The sequence below is a fragment of the Podarcis bocagei genome (genome assembly GCF_964188305.1).
Source record: "Podarcis bocagei genome assembly, chromosome: 14".
NCBI lineage: Eukaryota > Metazoa > Chordata > Lepidosauria > Squamata > Lacertidae > Podarcis > Podarcis bocagei.
In genome coordinates this window covers 36,127,939-36,151,986 of record NC_138139.1, presented here as the reverse complement: position 1 = coordinate 36,151,986, position 24,048 = coordinate 36,127,939, and the positions used below count along the sequence as shown (strand labels likewise).

The window sequence follows — 24,048 nt, the reverse complement described above, 5'->3', positions numbered from 1 at the left end:
TCTAGATCATACATTTCTACCACCTCTTATGGGAGACTGTTCCACGGTCAAACAGCTCTCACTGTCAGAAAGTTCCTTCTGATGTTTAGTTGGAACCTCCTTTCTTGGAACTTGAATTCATTGGTTCGAGTTCTACCCTCCAGAGCAAGTAAAAACAAGCTTGCCCCGTCCTCCATGTGACAGCCCTTGAGATATTTGAAGATGGCTATCGTATTTCATCTCAATCTTGTCTTTTCCAGGCTGAACATACCCAACTCCCTCAATCGTTCATCATAAGGCTTGGTTTCAATACCCTTGTTCATCTTGGTTGTCCTCTGCACACGTTCCAGCTTGTCAGCATCCCTCTTAAATTGTGGCACCCAGACCTGGACACAGTACTTCAGGTGTAATTTGACCAAGGCAGAATAGAGTAGCACTATTACCTCCCTTGATCTGGACACTATACTTCTGTTGATGCAGCCTAGAATAGCATTAGCTTTTTCTGCTGCTGCTGCATCACACAGTTGACTCATGTTAAGTTTGTGGTCTACTAAGACCCCTAGATCCTTTTCACATGTACTACTTACTAGCAACCCAGGTGCCCCTCATCTTATATATGTGCAACTGGTGCAGAACTTTACATTTGTCCCTTTTGAAATTCATTATGTTAGCTTGCGCCCAGTTCTCCAATCTGTTAAAGTCATTTTGAATCCTGATTCTGTCTTCAGTGGCATTGGCGACCCTCCCAGTTTGGTATCACCAGCAAATCTGATGAGCATCTCCTCAACACCTTCATCTAAGTCACTGATAAAGATGTTGAACAACAATGGGCCCAGGACAGAATCCTGCAGCAGAATCCTACTTTGTCACTTTTTTCCAGGATGATGAGGAACCATTAATAAGCACTTTGTGGGTTTGGTCAGCCAGCCAGCTACAAATTCATCTAACAGTTACCTCACCCAAACCACATTTTACCAGTTTCTCTGCAAGAATATCATGGGGGACTTTGTCAAAAACCATACTGAAATCAATATATACTATGTCAAAAGACTGGCCGATATATAAATTTGTTAAACGTTTTCTCTTTTTATTACTTTAAATCCTGCATCTATGCATTATTTACTTGAAAACTTTCTGTGGGGTCTGCACATAGAAGCCTCTTGGTTTTGTTGTTTCTTGTTTTTGTACAGTTGGTCATGGTTTAGATTTTGTAATGTAGTTTTTCTCTTTTGTAAAATCTTTGATCTGTTATGCTTGTTAAGCAACTTTGTAAAAAAGGAACTGAGAGTGAAAGGGCAAATACCCTATGGCAATCAGTATCCTCAAGCTATTTCCCACCCCAGGCCTGACCCTCTTTAGCTACTGAGATTAGTTAACATGTCGCATCTTCAGGGTAGCATAGCTGTAGGTCGTTCTACCAAACTGGATCACCCTGGGTTCTAGTGTTTTGAAAGAGAGAGAAAAATGACTTGTTACCTGCTTTCTCCACAACCATGCATCATTTTATACACCTTGATCATACCTCTCCCTTAACTCAACTTTTTCCAAAGTGGAACATTGTATTGTAGAATAATTTATTGTAGAATAATTCTTCTAGTCCCCTGATCATTTTGGTTGCCCCTTTCAGCACCTTTTGAGCCTTTCTCTTTTCTTTTCTTTTGGTGCAGTGACCACAACTGTGCACACAATTCCAGCTGAGATCTTGTGGTATTCATATAGACATTATTGCAATGTTACACTGGCAATTGCAGTCAGCATAATGGAATAGGAATCAGGTTTTAATTTTTTTGGGTCTCCCCTTCTGTCCCGTCCCCGTCCCCCCATTTACCTGAAGGAATGGCTTTTTATGTCATCATCACATTCTCAGTACGGAGTCTGTATGCAGAAGCGGTTTCTCTTTTTCCTCTTGTAGACCTCCCTAATTCTGAACTTCAGAATCACGGGGAAGTGTCAGCCATATAAGACTGATGAAGCAAAACTTCCCTCTTGCTTAAGATGCTGTTGGACTCTCATGGTGTTCTGAAAGAAACAGTGGATTCAAACCATTTCCTCTCCCCAATCCTGGGGAGAACTTCTTGGTGTTTTTCACCAAGAGAGAGGGAGAGAGAGAGACTCTGGAGGAAACAAATTTTCTAAAGGACCTTTGAAATAGGCTAACTCTTTTGGGGATACAGGGCTCGCAAACTCAACTGTGCAATTAAACTAGATTAGCACATAGTTAGATACGCAGGTATTTTGCATGCCCATCCAGATGCATCTATCACAGTTAAGTAGAAAAATCAATGTTGTATCTAATTGCATAGAATAATAGAATTGTGTTGGAAGGGACCCTGAGGATCACCTAGTTCAACCCCCTGAAATGCAGGATCTGCAGCTGCCCCAAACGGGGATCAAACCTGCCACCTTGGCATTATCAGCACTGTGCTCTAACCAACTGAGCTATCCAGGCTGTCCATATTGAAATGTAGTGCTCATCTACCCAGTTGTTTAACATGGATAGTAAGTTTCCTGCACCTCCATTAATTCTCTGTTGCCCATGTGATGTTCTCCACCAAATGTGAGAATCATAGATCTTCCCACTCTCTCCCTTCCCACAGTCTTGATTTTCTCATACCAAGGATAGTCCAAAAAGAAGAGGGGATGAGAAAATATGGGTTAAGGGAGGGGAAAGTATGGGGAGGCGGTGATTTGAATATCATAGGGGCTATGGAGAATTAGTGGAGGCACAGAAAGCTTTCTATTAACATGAAACAACAGGATGGACGAGAGCCCTTCATTTAAGCACTTCTGGTGGTGTGGAGTTGCTTTGCTGTGGGCTTCAGCTGTGTCAACAGGGTCTAGTGTTTCAGTGTGAATCCACACCACACATTCAAAGCATATGGTTTCCCCAAAAGGATCTTGAGAGCTGTAGTTTACCCCTCACAGAGTTGCATTTCCCAGCACCCTTAAGTTCCCATTCCCAAGATTCTTTGGGGGAAGCCGTGTGCTTTAAATGTGTTGCCTTGATGTGCCTGTGGGGTTCACTAGGTTCAGGGAAGGGTCAGGGGCTCAGTAGTCCAGCGTAGGCTGCAAGAGGCAGAGGTTCAATTCCCAGCATGTCCAGGTGAAGTTGTGGGGCTGTGGTGGTGGAATCTGCTTGTCATTCTGGAGAGACGCTACCAGTCAGTGTGTGCGTGTTTATGTTTATGTATTTAAAGCATTACATTGCAGGGGGTTGGACTGGATGACCCAACTTTGATTCTATGACCTATGAAACCATGGAATTCATGCTCACAGGAGGCAGTGATGGCTGCTAACTTAGACGGCTTTAAAAGAAGATTTCGGACAAATTCATGGATGGAAGGGTTATTGGTGGCTACTAGCTGTGATGCCTATCTCCACTGTTGGAAGTGTTGTGCCTATGAATTCCAGTTGCTAGGAATTGCTAGCAGGCTTCCCACAAGCATCTGGTTCTGACTGGACACTGAGGTCCAGCTGCAAGGGCCTTCTGGCAGTTCCCTCAATGTGAGAAATGAAGCTACAGGGAACCAGGCAGAGGGCCTTATTGGTAGTGGCACCCGCCCTGTGGAACGCCCTCCCACCAGATGTCAAAGAAATAAACAACTATCTGACTTTTAGAAGACACCTAAAGGCAAGCCTGTTTAGGAAAGTTTTTAATGTTTGATCTTTTATCGTGTTTTTAATATTCTGTTGGGAGCCACCCAGAGTGGCTGGAGAAACACAGCCAGATAGGTGGGGTATAAATAATAAGTGATGATGATGATTACCCCACCCTTCCTCCCCAAAAAGCCCAGGGTGGCAAACAGATGCACAACTTAAAAAAAACCTATCTCTAGATTAAAATATTCCAAAAGCAATTACAATTACAAAGGTTCTTCCCTCCAACGATCTTGAGGTTTCCAGAAACAGTATTCTTCATCCACCAAAAGCCAGTGTCAACAGGAATGCTTAGATTCCTCCTGTTAATAGTGGTTAAGGCAGGCACACCTCACTGGTGAGGGCATTCCACAACCAGGGAGCTACCACTGAAAAGGCCCTGTCAAGTTGTAGGGTCCAAGTTGGTATTAGAGAAGGCATTCTTTTAGGTACTTTTCATACAATTCTCATCACCACAAGAAGCAGTGATGGACACCGACTTGGTTGACTTTAAAAGAGGGTTAGAAAAGTTTGTGGAACATAAGGCCGTTAATGACTACAACCAGGATTAGGTGTGCGATATAAAAATAATCTTATCCCTATCCCTTGACCATACTGGCTGGGGGCTCATGGGATTTGGAGTCCACCAAATTGGCAAGCCCTTTTGAAGGACAATCCTGTACTTTTAGATCTTGCATTGAACTGAAAGTCAAAGAAGATGACCCCCAGGTTCCCTCCTCTCCCCACCTAAATTATATGATTCCCCAAGCACTAGACAGACACATACTGCAAAGTTTATTGTCTGAGTGGGATTTTGGCTTGGTGAGCCAAACAGGGAGAATTTCCATAAATGAACTTTGCTGCAATTTCTCCTGGGGCAGCCTCTCTCCTTAAGGAGAATGTGTCACCCCATAAAGCCCTTAGCACCCATTACCCCTGTTCTTAAGGCACCACATGGGGTTCTGGATGAAGCTGGCTCACGTTTTTCTCTTTACAGATTTTTGGCAACTCATGTATTCAGCTCAGTTCAAGTCAAATAAGTTCTCACTTATTTCTGGTGCTTGTACATCAAAAGTGCAGATATTTACACAGGCACAGAGGCTAAAGTGGGAGAGGCATTACCTTAAAAAGGCCTTAACTGAAGCAGTGCGGATGTTCCTGCTCAGGGGTTATAGCCAGCCATACCCTCCTCTGCCTATTCCATTCCATTTTCCCTCTCTCTGATTTTTTGGTTTTCCCCTTTCAATTTTCTATGCTCACTGAGCATACTCAATCCTTATTGGGTTGCAAATACTTCTGCAAATCTTAGCTCCATTCCCCCTTAGGCTGCTGCTATCTCCCTTGTGTGCATGTAGGGGGGTATTTTGGCTACATAGTACAGTTGCTCAGAAAACAGAGGGCAGATCCATGCCATACATTCAAAACACGTGACTCCCCCCAGAGAGTCCTGGGAACTGTAGTTTTCCCCTTACTGAGCTGCTATTCATAGCATTCCAAAACTACAACTCCCAGAATTCTTTGGTGGAAACCTTATGCTATAAATGAGCATCAAATGTGCTTTCAACCCATGGTGCAGATCTGCCCTGGGTTTGCTGTTAGGATGTTGCTGTGTGTAGTATTCCTGTTCAGCATTCTAGACATTGCATTCCATACCACCCTCCCCAGTTTTCTGTACCCCACCCCCCCATTCTGTACCCCCAACCTTAGTATAAAGGTCAATCTGCAGTAGGGTTTCCCAGTAAAATCTACTTCTAGCCGTTGTCTGCAGTCTATGTCAACAATAGCAAAGTTTTGCCAAACTTTTTAATAGGGCCCATTTGGACTTATTACCATTCTTATTGCAAACTTTAGAGTGATTGCTGCATTTGAAAACATTCAGTTTTAATTGCACCCATTGCTACCGGATTGTCCATTGCTAATGAGCTCAGCGTCTCTGTGCGTCTCATTGCATTCCTAGAAGATGCTGGATCTTGTGGGACAATGAGTCTAAGGGCTGAGCCATGCACTCCCGCAGGGAGTAGGCAGCCCAGGGCCTTCCAGATATCGTTGGGCTACACTTTCCATCGTAACCTGGCCATTGGCCATGCCATACCCTCTAACATTTCTCCAATTTAAATAGGGACACCCTATTCCATCATGTTTTTAATTTACTTATACTCCACCCATCTGACTGGGTTGCCCAAGGCACTCTGGGTGGCTTCCAACATATATAAAAACGTAACAAAACTTTAAACATTAAAAAAAACTTTTGCATACAGGGCTGCCTTCAGATGTCTTAAAAGGTTGAATAATTACTTATCTCCTTGGCTTGAGGGTGGCATAACTCAACACTCCCCCAACAGTTCTCTGATGAAAATAGGGATGTCCTACCATATCCTCCAACATTTTTCCAATGAAAATAGGGATGTCCTAAGGAAAAATGAGACATTCCAGAATCAAGTCTGCCATGCTGGCTTAGACTGATGGGAGTCCAATGACATGGAGGGCCAGAGACAGGCAATGCTTTCCCAGAGTCTTGGACTTGACAAGGGAGCATTAATAGGTTGGGATGTCCGACTGATGTGCCTTCTCTCGTTGGACGCTAATGGTTAGATCAGGAGTAAAACAAGATGCCTTCCATATATTCTGAACTACATATGGTGCAGTTTTTAGCGTGTCAGACTTGAATCTGGGAGACTAGGGTTCAAACCCCCATTTGGCCATGACCCCACTCCACCCATGAAGCTCACTGGGTGGCCATGAGCCAGTCACTCACTCTCAGCCTAACCTACCTCTCAGGGTTTTTATGAGGATAAAATAGGGAGAGCAATGTACACCAACTTGAGCTCTCTGGAGGAAAGGTAGGGTATAAAGCAAGCAAGCAACCAAGCAACCAACCAACCAATCAATCAATCAGTTTGTGAGCCAGACTTTAGAGTAACCTTATTCCAGGCAGGTTTATATAGGCAAAGATGGTTGTTCAAGTAACTTGGTCCCAAACTTTAAAGAATGACATCAACACTTTAAATCCATACCATGGGGTGTGGGGTGGAGGTGTAAGAGATAAAAGAGGACACAGAGCAGTTTTCAATGGAGGCAGAGACAGCTGAATTTGAGGACTCTGAAAGCTCAGGGGAAAAACTTACTTGGAGATCTGTCCCACCCTCTTTAGAATTCTCTGAAAGTGCAGTTTGTTTATTTACTGATCTCTTATACCCTACTTTTTAGCCCAGAAACAGCCAATGTGGTTCCCTCCAGTTGTTGCTGGAACCTAACTCCCATCAGCCCCTGATAGCATAACGACTGGGCTTGATTTGAAATGTAGTCCAGAGAAATCTGGAGGGAACCACATTGGCCATCCCTGCTTTAGGTAAAAGATCTGCAACTTCCAAGAACTGGCACTGAGCTTGCTATTTTTTACTCCTCTCTCCCCACCCCCTTTTCATGGTGTGCCTTTTATTATTATTCTTATTCTTTGCCTCAGGCATTTTAAACCTTTCTGCTTTTTTCCTGTAAGCCACTCTGAGAGTCTTTTTAGCAAAAGAGCAGGGTAACAGGAAGTAGGTAGCAAGGCTTGCAGTGCCTCAGGATTACCGTCTGAAAGGCACAAGTTAAAAAGGAGCCAGTTCTTAAAGTTACCATTCCTATAATGATCAGTGGCTGCTGACAGTGACAGTTGGGGGAGAGCCCAAAGCAGCTTTTCTCTCCACAGAGGTGATGTCCCAATAATGAGAGGTCTGGGTGCCAGGGAGTGAAGTTACAGCATGAGGTATTGAGTCATAGAGTTGGAAAGGACGACAAGGAGTATGGTTGATATATGGCCTCCAAGGCCCTTTGAGTTCAAATACTCCAGGGGTAAAAGGCTTCCCTGGAAGACCAGAACCAGATCAGTTCCCTTCACCATAGCCTAACCCTCTGGGGGGTAAGTAACAAAAAGGCACTGATGAAAGAAGTACCGGTAATTCCAGAGATGAGAAGGCACTCTCCCTACATTGCCAGGATTGCTAGTTGGTTAGAAAAACTCAAGTAACAAAAATGACTTGGAACTCTCTCCTCATTCTAGGAACAATATCTTCTTGCTATTTTTTTAAAGCCTTAATGACAGTGAGCCCAAACTAAACCCTACTTAAATGGCCACAGATGCTGAAGGAAGTCAGTGATGCAATGTTGAGGGGTTTTGGATTTCTATAGTTCCCTTCCATGAGATGTACCTTTAACTCCGCCACCCCAAATCCGAAAATATACCAAATTGTCATGCAGAGGTAAATGAGGCTTCCATGAAAAGCATTCTGCATAAGGAAGGCACTGCTGAATATTTGGAACGGACATCTTGAGTTCAGTCACCTTGTTCTGTTACCAAGAGATGATGAAGAAGGAAACAAAAAGAGAATTAAAGGCATCAAACATGTATGTAAGTGTTGTTTATCATTGTTGGTTGGCCAGAATGTATTCCTAGATCAAAGTTTTATTTGTGAAATAATGATTGTTTGGGTGTATTTATCTGGGAGCAATGGTTTAAGAAAAATGTCTTCCTTCAAGGAGCCTTTTGTCCTGTTGATGTTGCCAATGAACCCCCAAAATCCTGCTAAGGAACCTCTGCACAATTCAGAGGACCCTGGAGAATATGTTTAAGGGCTGGAGAGGGCAAATATTATGCTTGTAGGAGCTTCCTATTTTTTCCCTTTTTGCTAGAAATTCACCAACTGGACCCAGGTTCAAAAGACATACACTTAGAATGAAATTTTGAGCACAGGGATTTGTTTGGGACATCAGAACAAGATTGAGCTCACAGCCCTTCCACACAGAAATCCACTCCTGATTATATTTTATACATTTCAGCGGTATGATTTGGAGGGAGCGAGGACTTGCTACGTTACTGCCATTAAACAACTGAGATCCGGAAATCCTTGTTGAACTGCTTGAAGTCATGATAAGAAAATTGGGATCAAAAAATTGTTACACACTAACATAAATACAGATGGTATACAGGTATAATATTTTTTGCGTGGAATTTAATAACAATTGGAAGCAAGCAACAAACACATTTTTATCTAAACCAAAATAATACAAACATAGTGTTTGCTGACCCAACAGCAGCAATCTGAGCAGATCTAACTCACAAAATATCACAAACCTGTTTTGACCTATATGTAGATACATACTTTTTGTTTTTTTAATTTTTGTTTTTTTAGTATACTGTATGCATTTATGTTAGTATGAAACAAAATTTTGATCTCGATTTCTTTTTCATCGTATCTTCAGTTTGTGGGGACTTGTTTCCTTTTTTGTGCCTCGATCTGCTTCAAGTCACTCACAAATAAATACCTGCCTGGGAATCTACAGTGCATCTACATGGGAGAGCCGTAGCTCAGAGATAAGAGCATCTGCCTTGCATGCAAAAGTCTCAAGTTCAACCCCCAGCATCTCCAGGTAGAGCTTGGAATGTTTCCAGCATGAAATTCTGGAGAGGCATTGCCAGTCAGTGTGGACAGTACAGACCTGATGGACCAGTAATTATAAGGCAGCATCCCATGTACCTTCTCTCTGCTCAGCTGTTTTAGGGCATACGCTCATCTGACCTGGGGTACCACTGATGCTGTTCTTCACATGAACTGGGAAGGCATTCCTTCACAGATGTGGTTTTGGAAGAGGGTTGGTTGTGGATTTGCAAATGTGGATTAGAAACTAAGACAGCTAGCTGTGAGCGAGCCATCTTCAGGGGTGCTATTTCACCACTACTAATCTTCAGATTGTGAAGAACCATCAATTAGCTTCCAGTGTACCTCAAAATTTGCTGTTTGAAAACCACTGCCTTTAAGAAAATGTGTTTCAGGAGGGAATTACAGATGCTCTATAACACTACCGTTCCATTGTCTAAGTAGATGGATGATCAGGAAACAAGAGAAGACAGTTTAATTTTGTTCTCAATATGCCAGATATCACATTATGTACCAACAATTTACAACTGATTCCACCTTGCCGGGAGCCCACCTATTCCCAATACTAGAGATGCAGAGACCAAGTAAATATACTTGGGGACCAAGTAAATATATTTATTCCTGCCTGCAAATATTTCCAATGATGGTATTCTTTCATCCCTGAACCCAACAAATGTGTGCCGATGTCATCGTTACAACATCTGAAAATTTTCATTTTCATCTCAGTTCAGGGGTACTGCGTGCTGTGAACCAAATAACTTACGATCAAATGAAATGTTATCTTAGCTGCATATAGCGCTCTCTCTCTCTCTCTCTCTCTCTCTCTCTCTCTCTCTCTGTGTGTGTGTGTGTGTGTGTGTGTGCTGGCAAAAATGCCAGCAAAAAGATGGGTGATCCAGATCTGTGGAATTGTGGCTGTTTCACAATTTCGATTTGCTGGAAAAAACAACACACCAGCGCTTAGCTCCTATCTGAGTGTATCTTTTCTTTTGTTTACGGTGGCAAAATATCTTTGCTGTTTTCTTCAGCCACTGACTTTGTTTTTATCTCCCTGGCTTAGGGTTTTGTTTGGGTTGCAGCCTTAACTGATCATTTCACACCCATCAGCACCATTACGAGATTCCTTTAGCATACACCCTGAGTACAGATGCACACTCACTTCTGCTCTCAAAGGTCAAGCTAAATTTTTTTATTTGTTTAGAGCATTTGCATCCCGTTCCTCAGCCAAAAAGGCTCCCAGACTGGCTTACAGACAGTCAATTCAGACAAGACAGTCTGTGCTTGCAGGCTTACTACAGTCACACAAGGGAAAAGGACAGGGAGGGACGAGCAGGTGGGGAAATCAAACTCAACACTAATTCTTAAAACAGTCTCCCTTGTAATGACCAGCTGGCACACTTCAGGCATAGGAAGTGTCTGATGTGTGAATGTTACAGAAAAGCGTGCACAATTTTTAAATAAATAAATAAAAAGCACCTCCAAGAGGCTGCTAGTTTGACTGGAGTGGTAATGATGAAGAAGTATGGGGTCTTCAAGAATTTTTCCAGGTAGTGGACTGAGTAAAACATTGAACATAGGAAGCTGTTTTATACTGAGTCAGGCTATTGGTCCACCTAGTATTGTCTTCCCTGACTGGCAGCATTTCTTCAGGGTTTCAGGCAGGGGGATCTCTCCCAGACTTACTTGGCGGTGCCAAGGATTGAACCGGGGTATCAGCTGCCAGTCAGTGTAGACGATGCTGAGCTAGATGGAGCAATGATAGGTCCAATGAAGCAGCTTCTTATGTTCTTCTGGAATATCTAAGCTTGGTCCTATGGGAAATGTGACTTCTCCCTTCTTGCTTTTTAAGGTAGGTACTTGTGACCAGAATGGAAAGTAGGAACCTCACTATTTTCACCGAGTTCATCCTCGTCGGATTTCTGGGCCACCCCCAACTGGAGCTCTTCCTTTTTGTGCTTGTGTCCGTGATGTACACGGTGACCCTCTTTGGAAACATCTCCATATTGGCTCTGACTTGTTTGGATTCTCGCCTCCACACTCCAATGTACTTCTTCCTCAGCAACCTGGCCTTCTTGAACATCTGCTACACATCTGCAGTGGTCCCCAAGATGCTAGCCAACTTCTTAGTGGCCAGGAAGACCATTTCGTACCAGCTGTGTGCTGCGCAAGTGTACATCACTCTCTTCTTGGGGGCGGCTGAGTGCCTCCTCCTCCTGGTGATGGCATTCGACCGGTACGTTGCCATCTGCAACCCTCTGCATTACACGATGGCAATGAATAAGGGTGCCTGCCTTGCTCTGGCCATTGGGGCCTGGCTTGGCAGCTTCCTCATGTCCGTGGTCCCTTCCTTGACCATGAAGCAGTCTCTGTGCAATTCCGTCATTGACCACCTGTTCTGTGAAGTTCCTGTCCTCCTCCAGCTGGCTTGTCCCAGCGACGACACATCCCTCAATGAGACCATGATGGTGGCAGGGAGCACGTTCACCTTGCTCATGCCGTTTGTCTTAATCCTGCTGTCCTATGTCCACATCATCTTCGCCATCCTCCAAATCTCCTCCACGGATGGGAAGCGGAAGGCCTTCTCCACATGCTCGGCTCACATCACCGTGGTGACCATCTACTACGGGAGTGGGATGTTCATGTACATGAGGCCCAAGGCCAGCTACTCAGCTGAGAAGGACAAGCTGATCTCTCTCTTCTACTCGGTTATCAACCCCATGCTGAATCCCATCATCTACAGTCTGAGAAACAATGATGTCAAGGAGGCCCTCCTGAAACTGCTGAGGAGAACCAAAGCAGCTTGAGCAAGAAGATAGGGGTGGAGCATCTCAGAACCCAGGGGCCAAATGTGGCCCTCCAGCTCTATCTCTCCCTGTCCCCAGTTCATACCCCTACTTCACACCCTCCTTGAGTATTTTAGCCTGGCTGGAATGCATCCTTGAATTCTGATGGTGCCTCTTGCTTGCCCGGATGGAGGATAGAAAGAGGCATGTGTGTAGAAACTAGCCTGCTCCAGAGGCTAGGATTCGAACCAATGGCTTCAAGTTACAAGAAAGGAGAATCTGACTAAACATCAGGAAGAACTTTCTGACAGTAAGAGCTGTTCAACAGTGGAGCGGACTCCCTCAAGAGGTGGTGGTCTCTCCTTCCTTGGAGGTTTTTAAGCAGAGGTTGGATGGCCATCTGTCATGGATCTTTAGTTGAGATTCCTGCATTGCAGGGGGTTGGACTAGATGACCCTCAGGATCCCTTCCAATTCTATGATTCTATGATGCGGTGCAAAACAGCTTCCCGTGTGCCTTTGGAGGATATGGAACTCTTGCGTGAAGCCTATTTTGTCATGCTGTTTTATTGTCTTAATTATTTTACTAATTAGCTAGCATCCCTGAAACATAACTTTAATAAGTAGCTACAGTAATTGGTAGCATGATTTTGGCCTTCCTTCCTTCCAGGCACTTTTACAACTTCTACTTGGCTTTCTTTTCTCATTGAGGAAGAGTGGTGGTCAATGTGACAGGACACAAAGGCTGCAATAATATCAGACACTCAACTGCTGGGAGTAACTCCTCTGGGTGATCTGGATGCTGAGGGTAAGGTGGTAGCAACTGGGGAGAAGGCCTACATTAGGAGAAAGGAACCTTTATTCAGGTGAGGGCCACATTGCCTTCTGGGGAACCTTCTGGGGGTGCACGGTGGTGGGCAGAGCAATAAATTTAACTTTGACCTTTGCACGAAAACAGTTGTTGGATTTTTTAAAAAAATCATTTTTATTAATTTCCCAAATTATTACAAATCAAACCAAATTAATCTAATACAATTTCTCAAAATCAGGTTTCCCGCTCCTGTTTCAAACATATGATCATCATCATCATTTCCTTCCATTGCGGCATCATTTCTTATTTAGAGTCCAGTTGATATCCTTCACTTGCTGTTAAACAATTATTCCAGCATGCTGCTTTTTTTCACCTTACAAACAGCACCTCCATTATGTACAGTCACAGTTGCTGGATTTTTCACTCTATTGCAAAGCTTAGTAAACCACTTTGTGAGTTCAAAAGTGTTCGACTTCTTCTCCTCTTTTTCATTTTTTATAAAACGCACCATATTTTTTTTGACTCATATTCTGGTAGAATTTGCTTTTTCCTTCCCCAACAGATTTTATTAAAGTTTGAAAGAAAATACAAAAGTTAGTATGAGATATCAAACAGTTCTGGTGGAAACTGTATGCAGATATTTAACAGGTCTGTGATGGCATAATAAAATTTGACGGATTAACGATAAAATGAGTGTTTTAGAGAAAACAGAAATTTAAACATGCAATCTTAGAATTGTTATATTAGCATGTTGGTCATAAGAGAAAAGATTCTTCTGAGGGTTGGGGACAACTTGCCATCTGATCCCAACTTTACCTGGAATGAGAGACAGGAAGAAAAGGGGTTACACTCAGCGAGGCTGCCAAAATGTTCCCCATCCCAATTTATCTGCAGAACTTAGAGATTCAGATTACTTGGACTACATTTAAAGTACTACAATGCCAACTTAAACAATCACGGCTCCGCCCCCACCCAAAAATATATTCTGGGAGCTATAGCTGGTTCAAGATTCTGAGAGTAAGGACACCTACCAAGCTCTGTTTGGAACCGGCAGTAAGTATCTGGGTTTCGAATTGTGCAGGCGATGTAGACTTCTGGGGCCTCCCCATCACCGTTGCAGCTGGAAAGCTTTTGCAGAATGCCAATAAGGGACTGTGTCAGCTCCGGATCATATACCACATCTGCTTGGAAAGGGTGCATTCAAAAAACAGACACACAAAGAAAATGAAGAAAGCAGGAAGTACATGGGGGAAATCTGGGAGAAAGCTATTGGATAGAGTCTTTACTGGCTGGCAGGCTAAATCTTTATCTCCTCCACCCCTGGGCCCCCCAACTTTGAGAGGTGGGCAGGGTCATGCACCTGTAAGTCTCCTCGTGTCATAGTGATATCAGAGGATGCTGCTGTCTGAAACCCCAAATGGTCAGATCCTGGAGTCCAGTTCTGGGCACCACCGTTTTTAAGAAATATATTGACAATGGGCGTGGAGGAGGGCAACTGAGATGATTTAAGTGTTTGGAAACTAAGCCCTATGAGGAACAGATGAGGTTGCTGAGTATGTTTAGCCGGGAGAAGAGAACACTGAGAAGGGATACAAGAGCCATCTTCAAATATCTAAAGGCTTGCTGCATGAATGATGGAGCAAGATTATTTTCTGTTGCTCCAGAGTGTAGGATCTGAACGTATATAAAGTAGAAGACAGGAGACCCAAAGTTGGAAAAGGCTGATCTGGAGTGGAATGCTGTTGATTATATATAAAGTATGGAGATAAAAAAATGAACTGCCTGGTCTTGCTGGAGGCACCACACTGGAGCCACTCGTAAAAAAGCCCACCTCTGCTTTACCGCAAGGTGATAACCATTAAGCTGTGGCAAAAACAGCAGAGTTCCACATATAATGCCCTTAATGGATAGTGAATACAGTCTTTCAGGTAATATGCTCAGAGATCTTCAGGACTCTCAATATAAAAAACAGGATCCAGAGGTTAATGGGCAGCCAATGCAGATCCCTGAGGACTGGCAAGATTTGCACCCGATAAGGAGAACCAGTCACCACTGGGCAGTGGCATTTTGCACCAGCTACAGCCTCCATACTAGTCATAAGGGAAGCCCAACCCACAGCACATTATAGTAGTCTAAACCAGGCATAGGCAAGCTCGGCCCTCCAGAAGTTTTGGGACTACAACTCCCATCATCCCTAGCTAACAGGACCAGTGGTCAGAGATGGTGGGAGTTGTAGTCCCAAAACATCTGGAGGGCCAAGTTTGCCTATGCCTGGTCTAAACATAACATTTGCATTCAGCGCACTGTACCTGCAGCAATGACGACGTCAGGGCTCTGAAGTTCTGCCAGCCGTTCTTTTGTAACTAGGTTCCAGTCAAGCTCTGCTACGGTTATTTCAGGGCCCTGGGATCCAGGAAGCTCAGCCTCACAGATCTCTTGTTTTGCCACACCATGACCGCGAGTTTCAGATGGCAGAAACAGGCCGTTCAAGCGGATATTCTCTGACAGCTGTTGAAGAACACACTCGTGGTGATCACTGAACGTGTATGTCCTGGGACGGCAAGCTTTGGAAATTGCAATGCCTGTCAGTCCGGTCCCACTTCCTAGTTCCAAAACACTCCTAAGAAAAGAGAACAGCAGCAAATCATGTTAAAGAAGACGAGGATATGAGCAAAAAATGTAGGAAGCTAAAGGTTTCAGGGAGGTAGCTAAGCTGAAAGCAGGTTTTCCATATATTCAGATCCCACATTTTCAAATCATTTTTGGGTTTCAAGCATCTTTGGATCAAAATATACAACATACACACACACATATACAATTTTCTTATACAGTGGTACCTCAGGTTAAGTACTTAATTCGTTCCAGAGGTCCGTACTTAACCTGAAACTGTTCTTAACCTGAAGCACCACTTTAGCTAATGGGGCTCCTGCTGCTGCCGCGCTGCCGGAGCACGATTTCTGTTCTCATCCTGAAGCGAAGTTCTTAACCTGAAGCACTATTTCTGGGTTAGCAGAGTCTGTAACCTGAAGCGCATGTAACCTGAAGCGTATGTAACCTGAGGTACCACTGTATATATAAACCTTGGGACGTATCCAATGCACTTATGCAAGGACTTTTGTGTGCACAACAGAACTCCACTCTTTTTCACTCCCTGTTTTCCTCTTCACCCTCCCCGAATTTGCTTTGGGGGGTTAGGGGACTTGGGAAGCAGGTGACGAGGGAGGGAGAGGAAGCCCTGTTGCACAGCTGAAAGTCCTTGCACTGAAAGAACAAATGCATTGAATATTACACCTTTTTGGGTTGACCACGCCTATCCAGACATGTACATTTTTAAGTGTATTTAAAATGTAATTTTATCTAATAACATACATTTTTTAAAATGCCTTGATTTTGAAAAAAAAAAGTTAGGCTAGTTTGTTTTTAAAGACCAATTTCATCAGCCATTTTAATGGATATTTTATATTTTAGGTATTTATTACATTTATATCCCACCTTTCCTCTAAGAAGATCAAGGTGGTTCTCTTTCTCCCGATTTTATCCTCACAGCGACCCTGTGAGGTAGGTTAGGCTGAGAAAATGGCTGGCCTAAGAAAATTCCTTAAAGGCTTTGACATTTTAATTGGCATATAAATCCTGTTAAATAAAAATAATTAAATATACCGCCCAATACTATTTATTTAAGTCTAATCATAAATCTATTGATTTATCAATCTATCTAGACATGCACACACCACCTTTCCTTATCAGTTCCAAGGTGGTTGACAAGATATAGTAAAACAGCATTAGAAACAACAATGACTCAGAATGTCAATACCACCATGGAAAAAAATACGCAAAACTAAACTGCTGTCTGGTTTGCCTTCCAATAGCTCCTCACAAACCTCTGCAGGGATCCCATGGCTAAGCCCTGACCAGCACTGGGGTCTGCCTATGACTGAGCACAACAAGAAATAGCTACCTGTTGCAAAAAACTGCAGAATTCTCCAGCGCCCATTCAGCCAGGTAAAGTCCAGCATCCCACGTGACAAGGCCTGTGGTTCCCCGTGAAATAATTGTGACGCTCTCACAAAGAGTAATGGCATCTCCAGAGGGCTACCAAAAAAGAAAAGAGAGCAACATACCATAATATTTTAAGAAAACACTTAAATACCTGAGCATTCCAAATCATTTCCCCATGTATAATGCATAGAAAACAGTAGATCTTGCAGAAAGGTAACACATATAGAGTTCTGCCCTGATGGTTGCGATTCATCCCCAATTATTCTTATTGTATAATTATGCAACAGTCTTATAAGGTTGCATAATCTTAGAAGGGGGGGGGGGTTTGACTGTTACTATCATGAAGGAACCCTGCACCTCTGACTTTGCCACTACTCCAGTCCTGGTTTCAAATGCCCACTTAGTCATGCAGCTCACTGGTTGATCTTGGGCCAATTGCTGTCTCTCACCCTAACCAACCTTGCAGGGTTTTTGTGAGGACCAAAAGGGGGAGGAACCACATATTTCACCCAGAGCACTTTGGAGGAAAAGAGGGATATCAGTGCAAATCAATAAAGAAAGGTCACCCACAGTACACACAGAATAAAGACATTCTTATTTACCAATAAATAGCTTTTATAACACTGTGTGGTTTCTTCAGTGTTTAAGACATCCCCAATCGCTTCGTATAGCTGTTCCAGAGGTTCGGCACCCATGGACTCATGCTGCATGAAAAAAAGAAAGAACCAGAAGTCCAATGATCTTTGAATATCTCACAGGCAGCAAACACAGTCGTGGGTTCATGTTGCAGTTGCAGAGTGCAGCCGTTCTGCTTTCCAGCTGTTCTGTTCCATCCTCCCTCCCACATCTGGGCACCAGCATTCCATGCATACTGAGCATGCTCAGTCCTCGTTGAGCTGTTTTGGGGAGGTTCCAAGCCTCCTACCCCCAGAGTGAGGGTTCTTTCCTACAAGTCACATAACCCATCTAGTCCAGCATCTTGCCATCACACCGGCCAACCAGGTGCCTATGGGAAACTGACAGGCAGGAAGCATTTTGGGCTGAAGAGTGCGTACAAAATTCTGCAAACAAAATAAAAAATATAGGATCAACTAGTTCCAATCAGTAGTCCGGCAGCTGCATTTAAAACCAGCTGAAGTTTCTGTACTGTCTTCAAGGGGCAGTCCCACGAAGAGTGCCTTAGAGTGGTCTAATCTCCAGGTGATGACACCATGAAGGACTGAACTATCATAGCTTCAGTGGTATAAGCCATGTTACTATCATATTTTTACCTTCTTAATAAGCTCTGATAAGAAGCATCTTCTATACTTCACTGAGAGAGGGTACTTCAAGCACAGCGGGTGAAAAACAGTCTGAAACAAATAAACGCAACAGCCGATAAATGCAACACACTGAAATAACTGTGTGCGTCAGCTAGAAAACTCCCAGGCCAAAGTAGGAGTAGCCAACCCGCTGCCTCTCCTGATGTTGTTGGCTCCAACTCCTATCAGCCGCAGATAGCTAATGGTCAGGGGTGATGGGAGTTGCAGTCGTAGAGGAGTTGGCTACCCTCGGGCCAAAGTAACACGTACAACTATATGTTACAAAACATGTTGGAAAAGTGATGATGTAATCATTGTAATTTAAAGCAACAGGGAAACCTCTTTGGACATATAATTGGCAGGATTTAGCTGGCCAGCTAACGCTATTATATTATCCAACCAGTTCAGCTTCTTCTTCTATTAGAGTCTAAACCTCATAGATGCAGGATAACAGGCCTGGAACAGACCCATGGATATAATCCAGGCACCTCCCTCCCCCACCAACCTACACTATTCTAATAGGTGGGAGTTTGGGTGACTGACTTCTGCCTCACAATATGGATTCACTGCTCACTGAAAGGAAGCGTTTCAGAAAAATGATAATTTTGGACCCCCTTTTCCACCCAACATGCTTATTTCCCATGTTGTTTTACAGAGAAAAACCCTCAAACGTTAAATTCCCCACCTGTTTTCTGGTGGCCCAGTCTTTGAAAGGCTCTGCCGCATGCCTTTTTCTGAAGATGTAGATCAGTGGGAAGATGCACTGTTGCTTGCAATATGAAACTGGTCACCCCTCCTCCCAAAGCCCCGAAACAAAACCCAAAGAGAAAAACTCATCACTAGAAAAAGCGGTAGAGTGTCTGTGAGGGACCAGATTCCCCCGCAGCTGCCCCCCCCACCTCAGTTTCTTCACAGTATCTAATTGCATATGGAGCATGAAGTATATGCAGTTATCCACAGATGTTTACCTTCTGTAAAAGAGTCAGCAGTGGTGAGGAGTCTTCTGAATTCTTTAGTATCTGTTCAAGATCCTAGATCACAAGAAACATAAATGATCAGGTAAGGTGTGTGAGGAGGGAGCAGCAAAAAGGTATTGTGGCACCCCAACCACGAATTTTATTATGGCGTAAGCTTTTGCAGACTAGAAAGTGGGTTAAGACTTTGTATAAGTTATGGACACAGTTGGACAACTTTTGAGAACTGTCCCTCTGCAAGTGTGTGTGTGTGTGTTACCCCTGGGCTAATGCTGCCTTTTGCATACGGTGAATCTAGCCACTAGAATCTGCTCCACTTCCATCTGCAAGGCCCCAATCTTTCATTTGCATAGCTCTGCCTTAGATACCACTTCTTCGTTACACTGCTTGGAATGTTTGGAAGTTGCTTCATGGAACATAGGACGTTGCCTTATAATGAGTCAGATCATTGGTCCATCTTACACTGACTGGCCCTCCAGGGTTTCAGGCAGGGAATCGTTCTCAGCCCTACCTGGGATTGAACCTGGGACCTTCCGCATGCAAAGCAGAGGCTCTGCCACCGAGCTACGGCCTCTTGGTACCCAAAGCAGCTAGGAAATAATGGAACGCAACAGAAAAGGCAAATGTAGCAATTAGCAGAGTGATATTTAATTCTATTTATTGTGTGCATTTGTAACAGCAGTTGCTGCAATGCTGCTTTTCTGATCTACGCTGGAAATATTCTCTGGTGGTTTCAGTTGCTGAAATTAAACTCTTTTGTTGTTGCTGCTGCTTTAAATTACCAAATGCTGTTAACAGATGAATGAAAGCATCAGGCAAATAACTTTCTGGGAAAGAAGAAATCGCCCCTATTTAATTTTACTTTGAGGGGAGAAACAACTTTATTAAAAAACTAAATTAAAGCAACACTCTCTGCTACTAGCATACTGCACAAGAAATGCAGAGCTCCGTGCAGGCATAAGGGGCTAGTGGAATTTCTCAGCCGATGCAACACTGCATTTTGTTGGTTAAGGTTTTTTCTTTTTAAAAGAGTGAGATTGCAGGTTCAATCTGCAGCAGTTTGGCTGGTAGAGACTCCTTGCCTGAACTCCTGGAGAGCCTCTGCCAGTAAACGCAGACAATATTGAGCTAGATGGATCAATGGCAACTACCTCAGTTCCTAGGATGCAAATCTGTGTCACGGGCCTGTGGCTCAAGTCTTTTTAAGTACCAAGTAATGGCTGTGAACGGGACGCGGGTGGTGCTGTGGGTTAAACCACAGAGCCTAGGATTTGCCGATCAGAAGGTCGGCGGTTCGAATCCCTGCAACGGGGTGAGCTCCTGTTGCTCGGTCCCAGCTCCTGTCAACCTAGCAGTTCAAAAGCACATCAAAGTACAAGTAGATAAATAGGTACCGCTCCGGTGGGAAGGTAAACGGTGTTTCTGTGCACTGCTCTGGTTCGCCAGAAGCGGCTTAGTCATGCTGGCCACATGACCCGGAAGCTGTATGCCGGCTCCCTCGGCCAATAAAGCGAGATGAGCACCGCAACCCCAGAGTCGGACACGACTGGACCTAATGGTCAGGGGTCCCTTTACCTTTACCTTTAATGGCCCTGAACAGCACAATCTCATGCATTTTTACTTAGAAGGAAGGCCCACTGTGTTCAATGGGTCTTATCCTTAGAGATGGTAGGTCCTCCCTAACTGGAAGTCTTCAAGGACAGTGGCGTAGCGTGGGGGGTGCAGGGGGGGCCGGCCGCACCGGGCGCAACATCTGGGGGTTAGGTTTAGGGGGCGCAAATCCATGGGTTAGGGGGCGCAAATCCACGGGTTAGGGGGCGCAAATTACTTGCCTTGCCCCGGGTGCTGACAACCCACGCTACGCCACTGTTCAAGGAGTGTCAATCTGCTAACTATTGGGGATGTGCCAGCTGTACATTTCCAGCATGGAGCAAGTGGGTGGATTGCATTCAATACCCCCTCCAACACCAGGCTTCTCAGTGCAGGGACCCCTGGAGCGTTTTAAAGAAGTAGCGGTTGTGTTCAAGGTGGTCAGGAGCTACTTTTGGCAGCTATTTTCATATCCACTTATTTAGTGATAAAATAATACAGTGGTAAGCTGTCACATTCAATGTTGCTGAGATGAGCTTGTTGCAAATCATATGAACGCTTGAACGAAGAAAGAATTTTTAGACCCGATCATTGATCAAAAGCGACAAGGATGCTTACAGAACATTCATCAGCCTTAAATACGAGTCTTTTTTGTTTGTTGCCTGGTTATCCTAAAGAGGTGGGAGAAACCAGCAGTCCTCCCCCACGCGGGTCAAACGCAGGAGCAGCTCTAGCATCCTCTGCCTCCCACTTCTGAGGTTCTTATGTTTAGGATTCCAGCCTAAAGGAAGGTCTGAGAGTATCACGTACTGCTTCACAGAGAATGAGTTGAGCAAGCTATAAGTGGCTGAGCACCTGCTTTTCATGCAGAAGATCCCGGGTCCAAGCCACAGCATCTCTAGTTAGGGTTGGGAAAGGTTCCTGGTCTGAAGAATCATAGAATTGTAAAGTTGGAAGGGACCACGAGGGTCATCTAGCCCAACTCCCTGCAATGCAAGAATCTTTTGCCCAACACAGAGCTCAAACCCACGACCCCGAGATTAAGAGTCTCGTGCTCTACTGACTGAGCTACTCTCACCCCGGAGTCCCCAGAGAGCCACTGACACACAGGGTAGGCAAATACTGAGCTTGATGGACTAATGGTCTTAACTGCCTTATACATTAGTCCATCAAACTCAGTGCTGTCTACCCTGACTGGCAGTGGCTCTCCAGGAACTGTTCAGATCAGGAATCTTTCACACCACTAACTGGCGATGCTGGAGCTTGACCTGAGATTTTTATAGCCCTTCCCTTGGAAGTTCAAAAGTTTTTGCATTGGATTTGGCTGCAACTCAACCACCGTTGAGTTCATGTCCAGGTTAATTAAACCCCTGGGTAGACGGTCCAATTATGGATTAAGAATAGCTTTTCCATTTTAAGCCTTTCTTCCAGGAGCGGATTAGGTAGTGTATCTCACAAAATGGGAGAGACGCCAAGGCAGGTCACGCTCAGGTTAACCTAGGATCGAACGGGCACATTATCTATTTGTCAAAAAATTTCCTGCCTGACCTTCAACTAAAGTTCCAGGTGGAGGGTAGACAATTTATAATAAAGTGCAAAATGAAACTATCTGCAAAGAAGGTGTAAAGCGACAGCTATGCAAAGGTCACCACCACCACCAGTAGCCACATAGCAGTACGGAGAGTCTTGTTGACAACTGCAGGTGGGGAGAGATCTGCTTGCAGGCGTCCCAACCAGGGGATCTGTTCGGCCACTGTAAGAATAGAATGCTGGAGCAGGTAGGCCACAGAAGTACTTAACCTGAGGTACCACTTTAGCTAATGGGGTCTCCTGCTGCCACTGCACGATTTCTGTTCTCATCCTGAAGCAAAGTTCTTAACCCAAGGTACTATTTCTGGGTTAGCGGAGTCTGTAACCTGAAGTGTCTGTAACCCGAGGTAACACTGTATCTACTCTCTGATGCATTTAAATTCGGTGGCTACTAGCCATGATGGCTGCAACTTCCCGTATCAGGGGCAGTATGTATCCGAATAGCAGTTGCTGGAGAGTGTGCTCTTGTATACAGGAATTCTGGGATTCTGATTGGCCATTGTGAGAATAGGATGCTGGACTAAAGAAGCCTTTGGCTTGATTCAGCAGTCAGGCTCTTAGCAGCAGATGCTGGCTGGGATTAAACTGTGGCCGGGGAAAACTACTCTGTGCATGCTCTCAGCCGTTGCTCTTTTTCTTTTAAAAAAAACCACTTCTGCCCACGCGGCCGAATTCTTATTTCAGCCAGTAGCAGACCAAAGGCTCTGTCTGAGGCTTTTCTCCTAATGCAAAAGACTGCGCCTCTGCCCCCCAACAAAGCCCCTCTGGCGCCCCCCGAACAGAACCAGACTCCCCCGGTCCCATCCTTAGCCGATGGGGCTAGCTCGCCCAGTCCCCTGCTTCCGCGCAAGGCACGCCCAGGCCAGTCCCCGGCAGCGCGTCCTTCGCTCCGCCTCCTCACCTCCCAGGGCAAATCGCGCAGCCGCTTCCCGGCGAGGAAGCCGCGCTGGAAGCGGAGCGCCACGCTCTCTTCGGGGGCTTCTCTCGGCTCGCACGCGGCGCGTTCCTGCCGGGGCTCTTGCTCCTCCATCGGCGGCGGCCGCTCCTCCTCCCGCTCCTCCTCCGTGCGCGCCGGCGGGCGGGCTTCGTAGCCGCGCCTCCTGGGCTCCGGAGCCCGGCCTTCCGGAACAGAGGGAGGATCGCCGGGCAACCCCGGTTTGTGGACTGGCTGGGTGTCTAAAGTGGCGTGTAAAACTCCCCAGGTTTTTGTTTTAGTTCCAGGTTTTTTTCCCCTTTTGCGAGCGGCTAGTAAATAGGGAAGAGAGTGCTTCGGGGCATGCGCAGAGTGGCATTTCGTGAATAATAATAATAGTTATACTTGCGCGGTACAGACTACCCATCCCCAAAGTGCCAAATGTTTATGCACGTGTAGTCTCGGGTGTCAGATCTCTACCCCAAAAGGTGTGCCCTAGCCCTTCTATTGGGTAACCCTGGGGGCGGGAGACACCGGCCCTCTGTACATTATTTTGACAGGTATGTGAATTTTATGCACACCCACCCACCCAATATGCGCATATGGTTCGTTGGACAACTGCATTGCAAAAATCAAAGAAAAAAATTCCTTCTAGTAGCACCTTAAAGACCAACTAAGTTAGTTCTTGGTATGAGCTTTCGTGTGCATGCACACTTCTTCAGATACACTGAAACAGAAGTTGCCAGATCCTTCTATAATCCTTCTATCTGTAACAAAAATAAAGAAGTGAGAGTTCCATAGGCTTGCCATGTTTTGGTTCGCTTATTGCATTGGGTAGTGCAGATTAGGCAGGTTTGATGTGAAATGTGAACTAATGAGAAATTCTCTCCCGTTGCTGGCTTGATGCAAATATTTGCTTTCACCGCTGCTGTCAAAGGGAGCAACCAGTTGATAGCGCTCAATTGGTGTGTTGAAACAACAGACGGTTTATGAGTTTGCTTTCTTCTTCTTCGCTTCCTGTCCCGTTTCCCCTTGTGTGTTGTGTGTTTTAGATTG

The 24,048-nt window shown here is 44.7% G+C and overlaps 2 protein-coding genes across 3 annotated transcripts; one reads left to right on the top strand and one right to left on the bottom strand.

Moving 5' to 3' along the window:
• The first annotated feature begins 10,828 nt into the window (after positions 1-10,828).
• Positions 10,829-11,858, top strand: LOC308572850 (olfactory receptor 2K2-like). Its single transcript, XM_081169281.1, has one exon. It carries the CDS (start codon positions 10,901-10,903, stop codon positions 11,834-11,836), a length of 936 nt encoding a protein of 311 aa, XP_081025407.1. The 5' UTR covers positions 10,829-10,900; the 3' UTR covers positions 11,837-11,858.
• Positions 11,859-12,780: 922 nt separating this feature from the next.
• On the bottom strand, positions 12,781-23,370 carry EEF2KMT (eukaryotic elongation factor 2 lysine methyltransferase). Of its 2 annotated transcripts, XM_081170215.1 has the most exons (8): positions 22,981-23,346; positions 18,894-18,956; positions 17,896-17,976; positions 17,227-17,328; positions 16,584-16,717; positions 14,935-15,245; positions 13,657-13,806; positions 12,781-13,441 (listed from the first exon to the last, which is right to left on the bottom strand). In XM_081170215.1, exons 1-8 carry the CDS (start codon positions 23,107-23,109, stop codon positions 13,341-13,343), a joined length of 1,071 nt encoding a protein of 356 aa, XP_081026341.1. In that variant the 5' UTR covers positions 23,110-23,346; the 3' UTR covers positions 12,781-13,340. The 2 variants fall into 2 exon arrangements, with proteins under 2 accessions (XP_081026341.1, XP_081026340.1); XM_081170214.1 differs by lacking the exon at positions 17,896-17,976 and having other exon boundaries at positions 22,981-23,370.
• Positions 23,371-24,048: the final 678 nt, after the last annotated feature.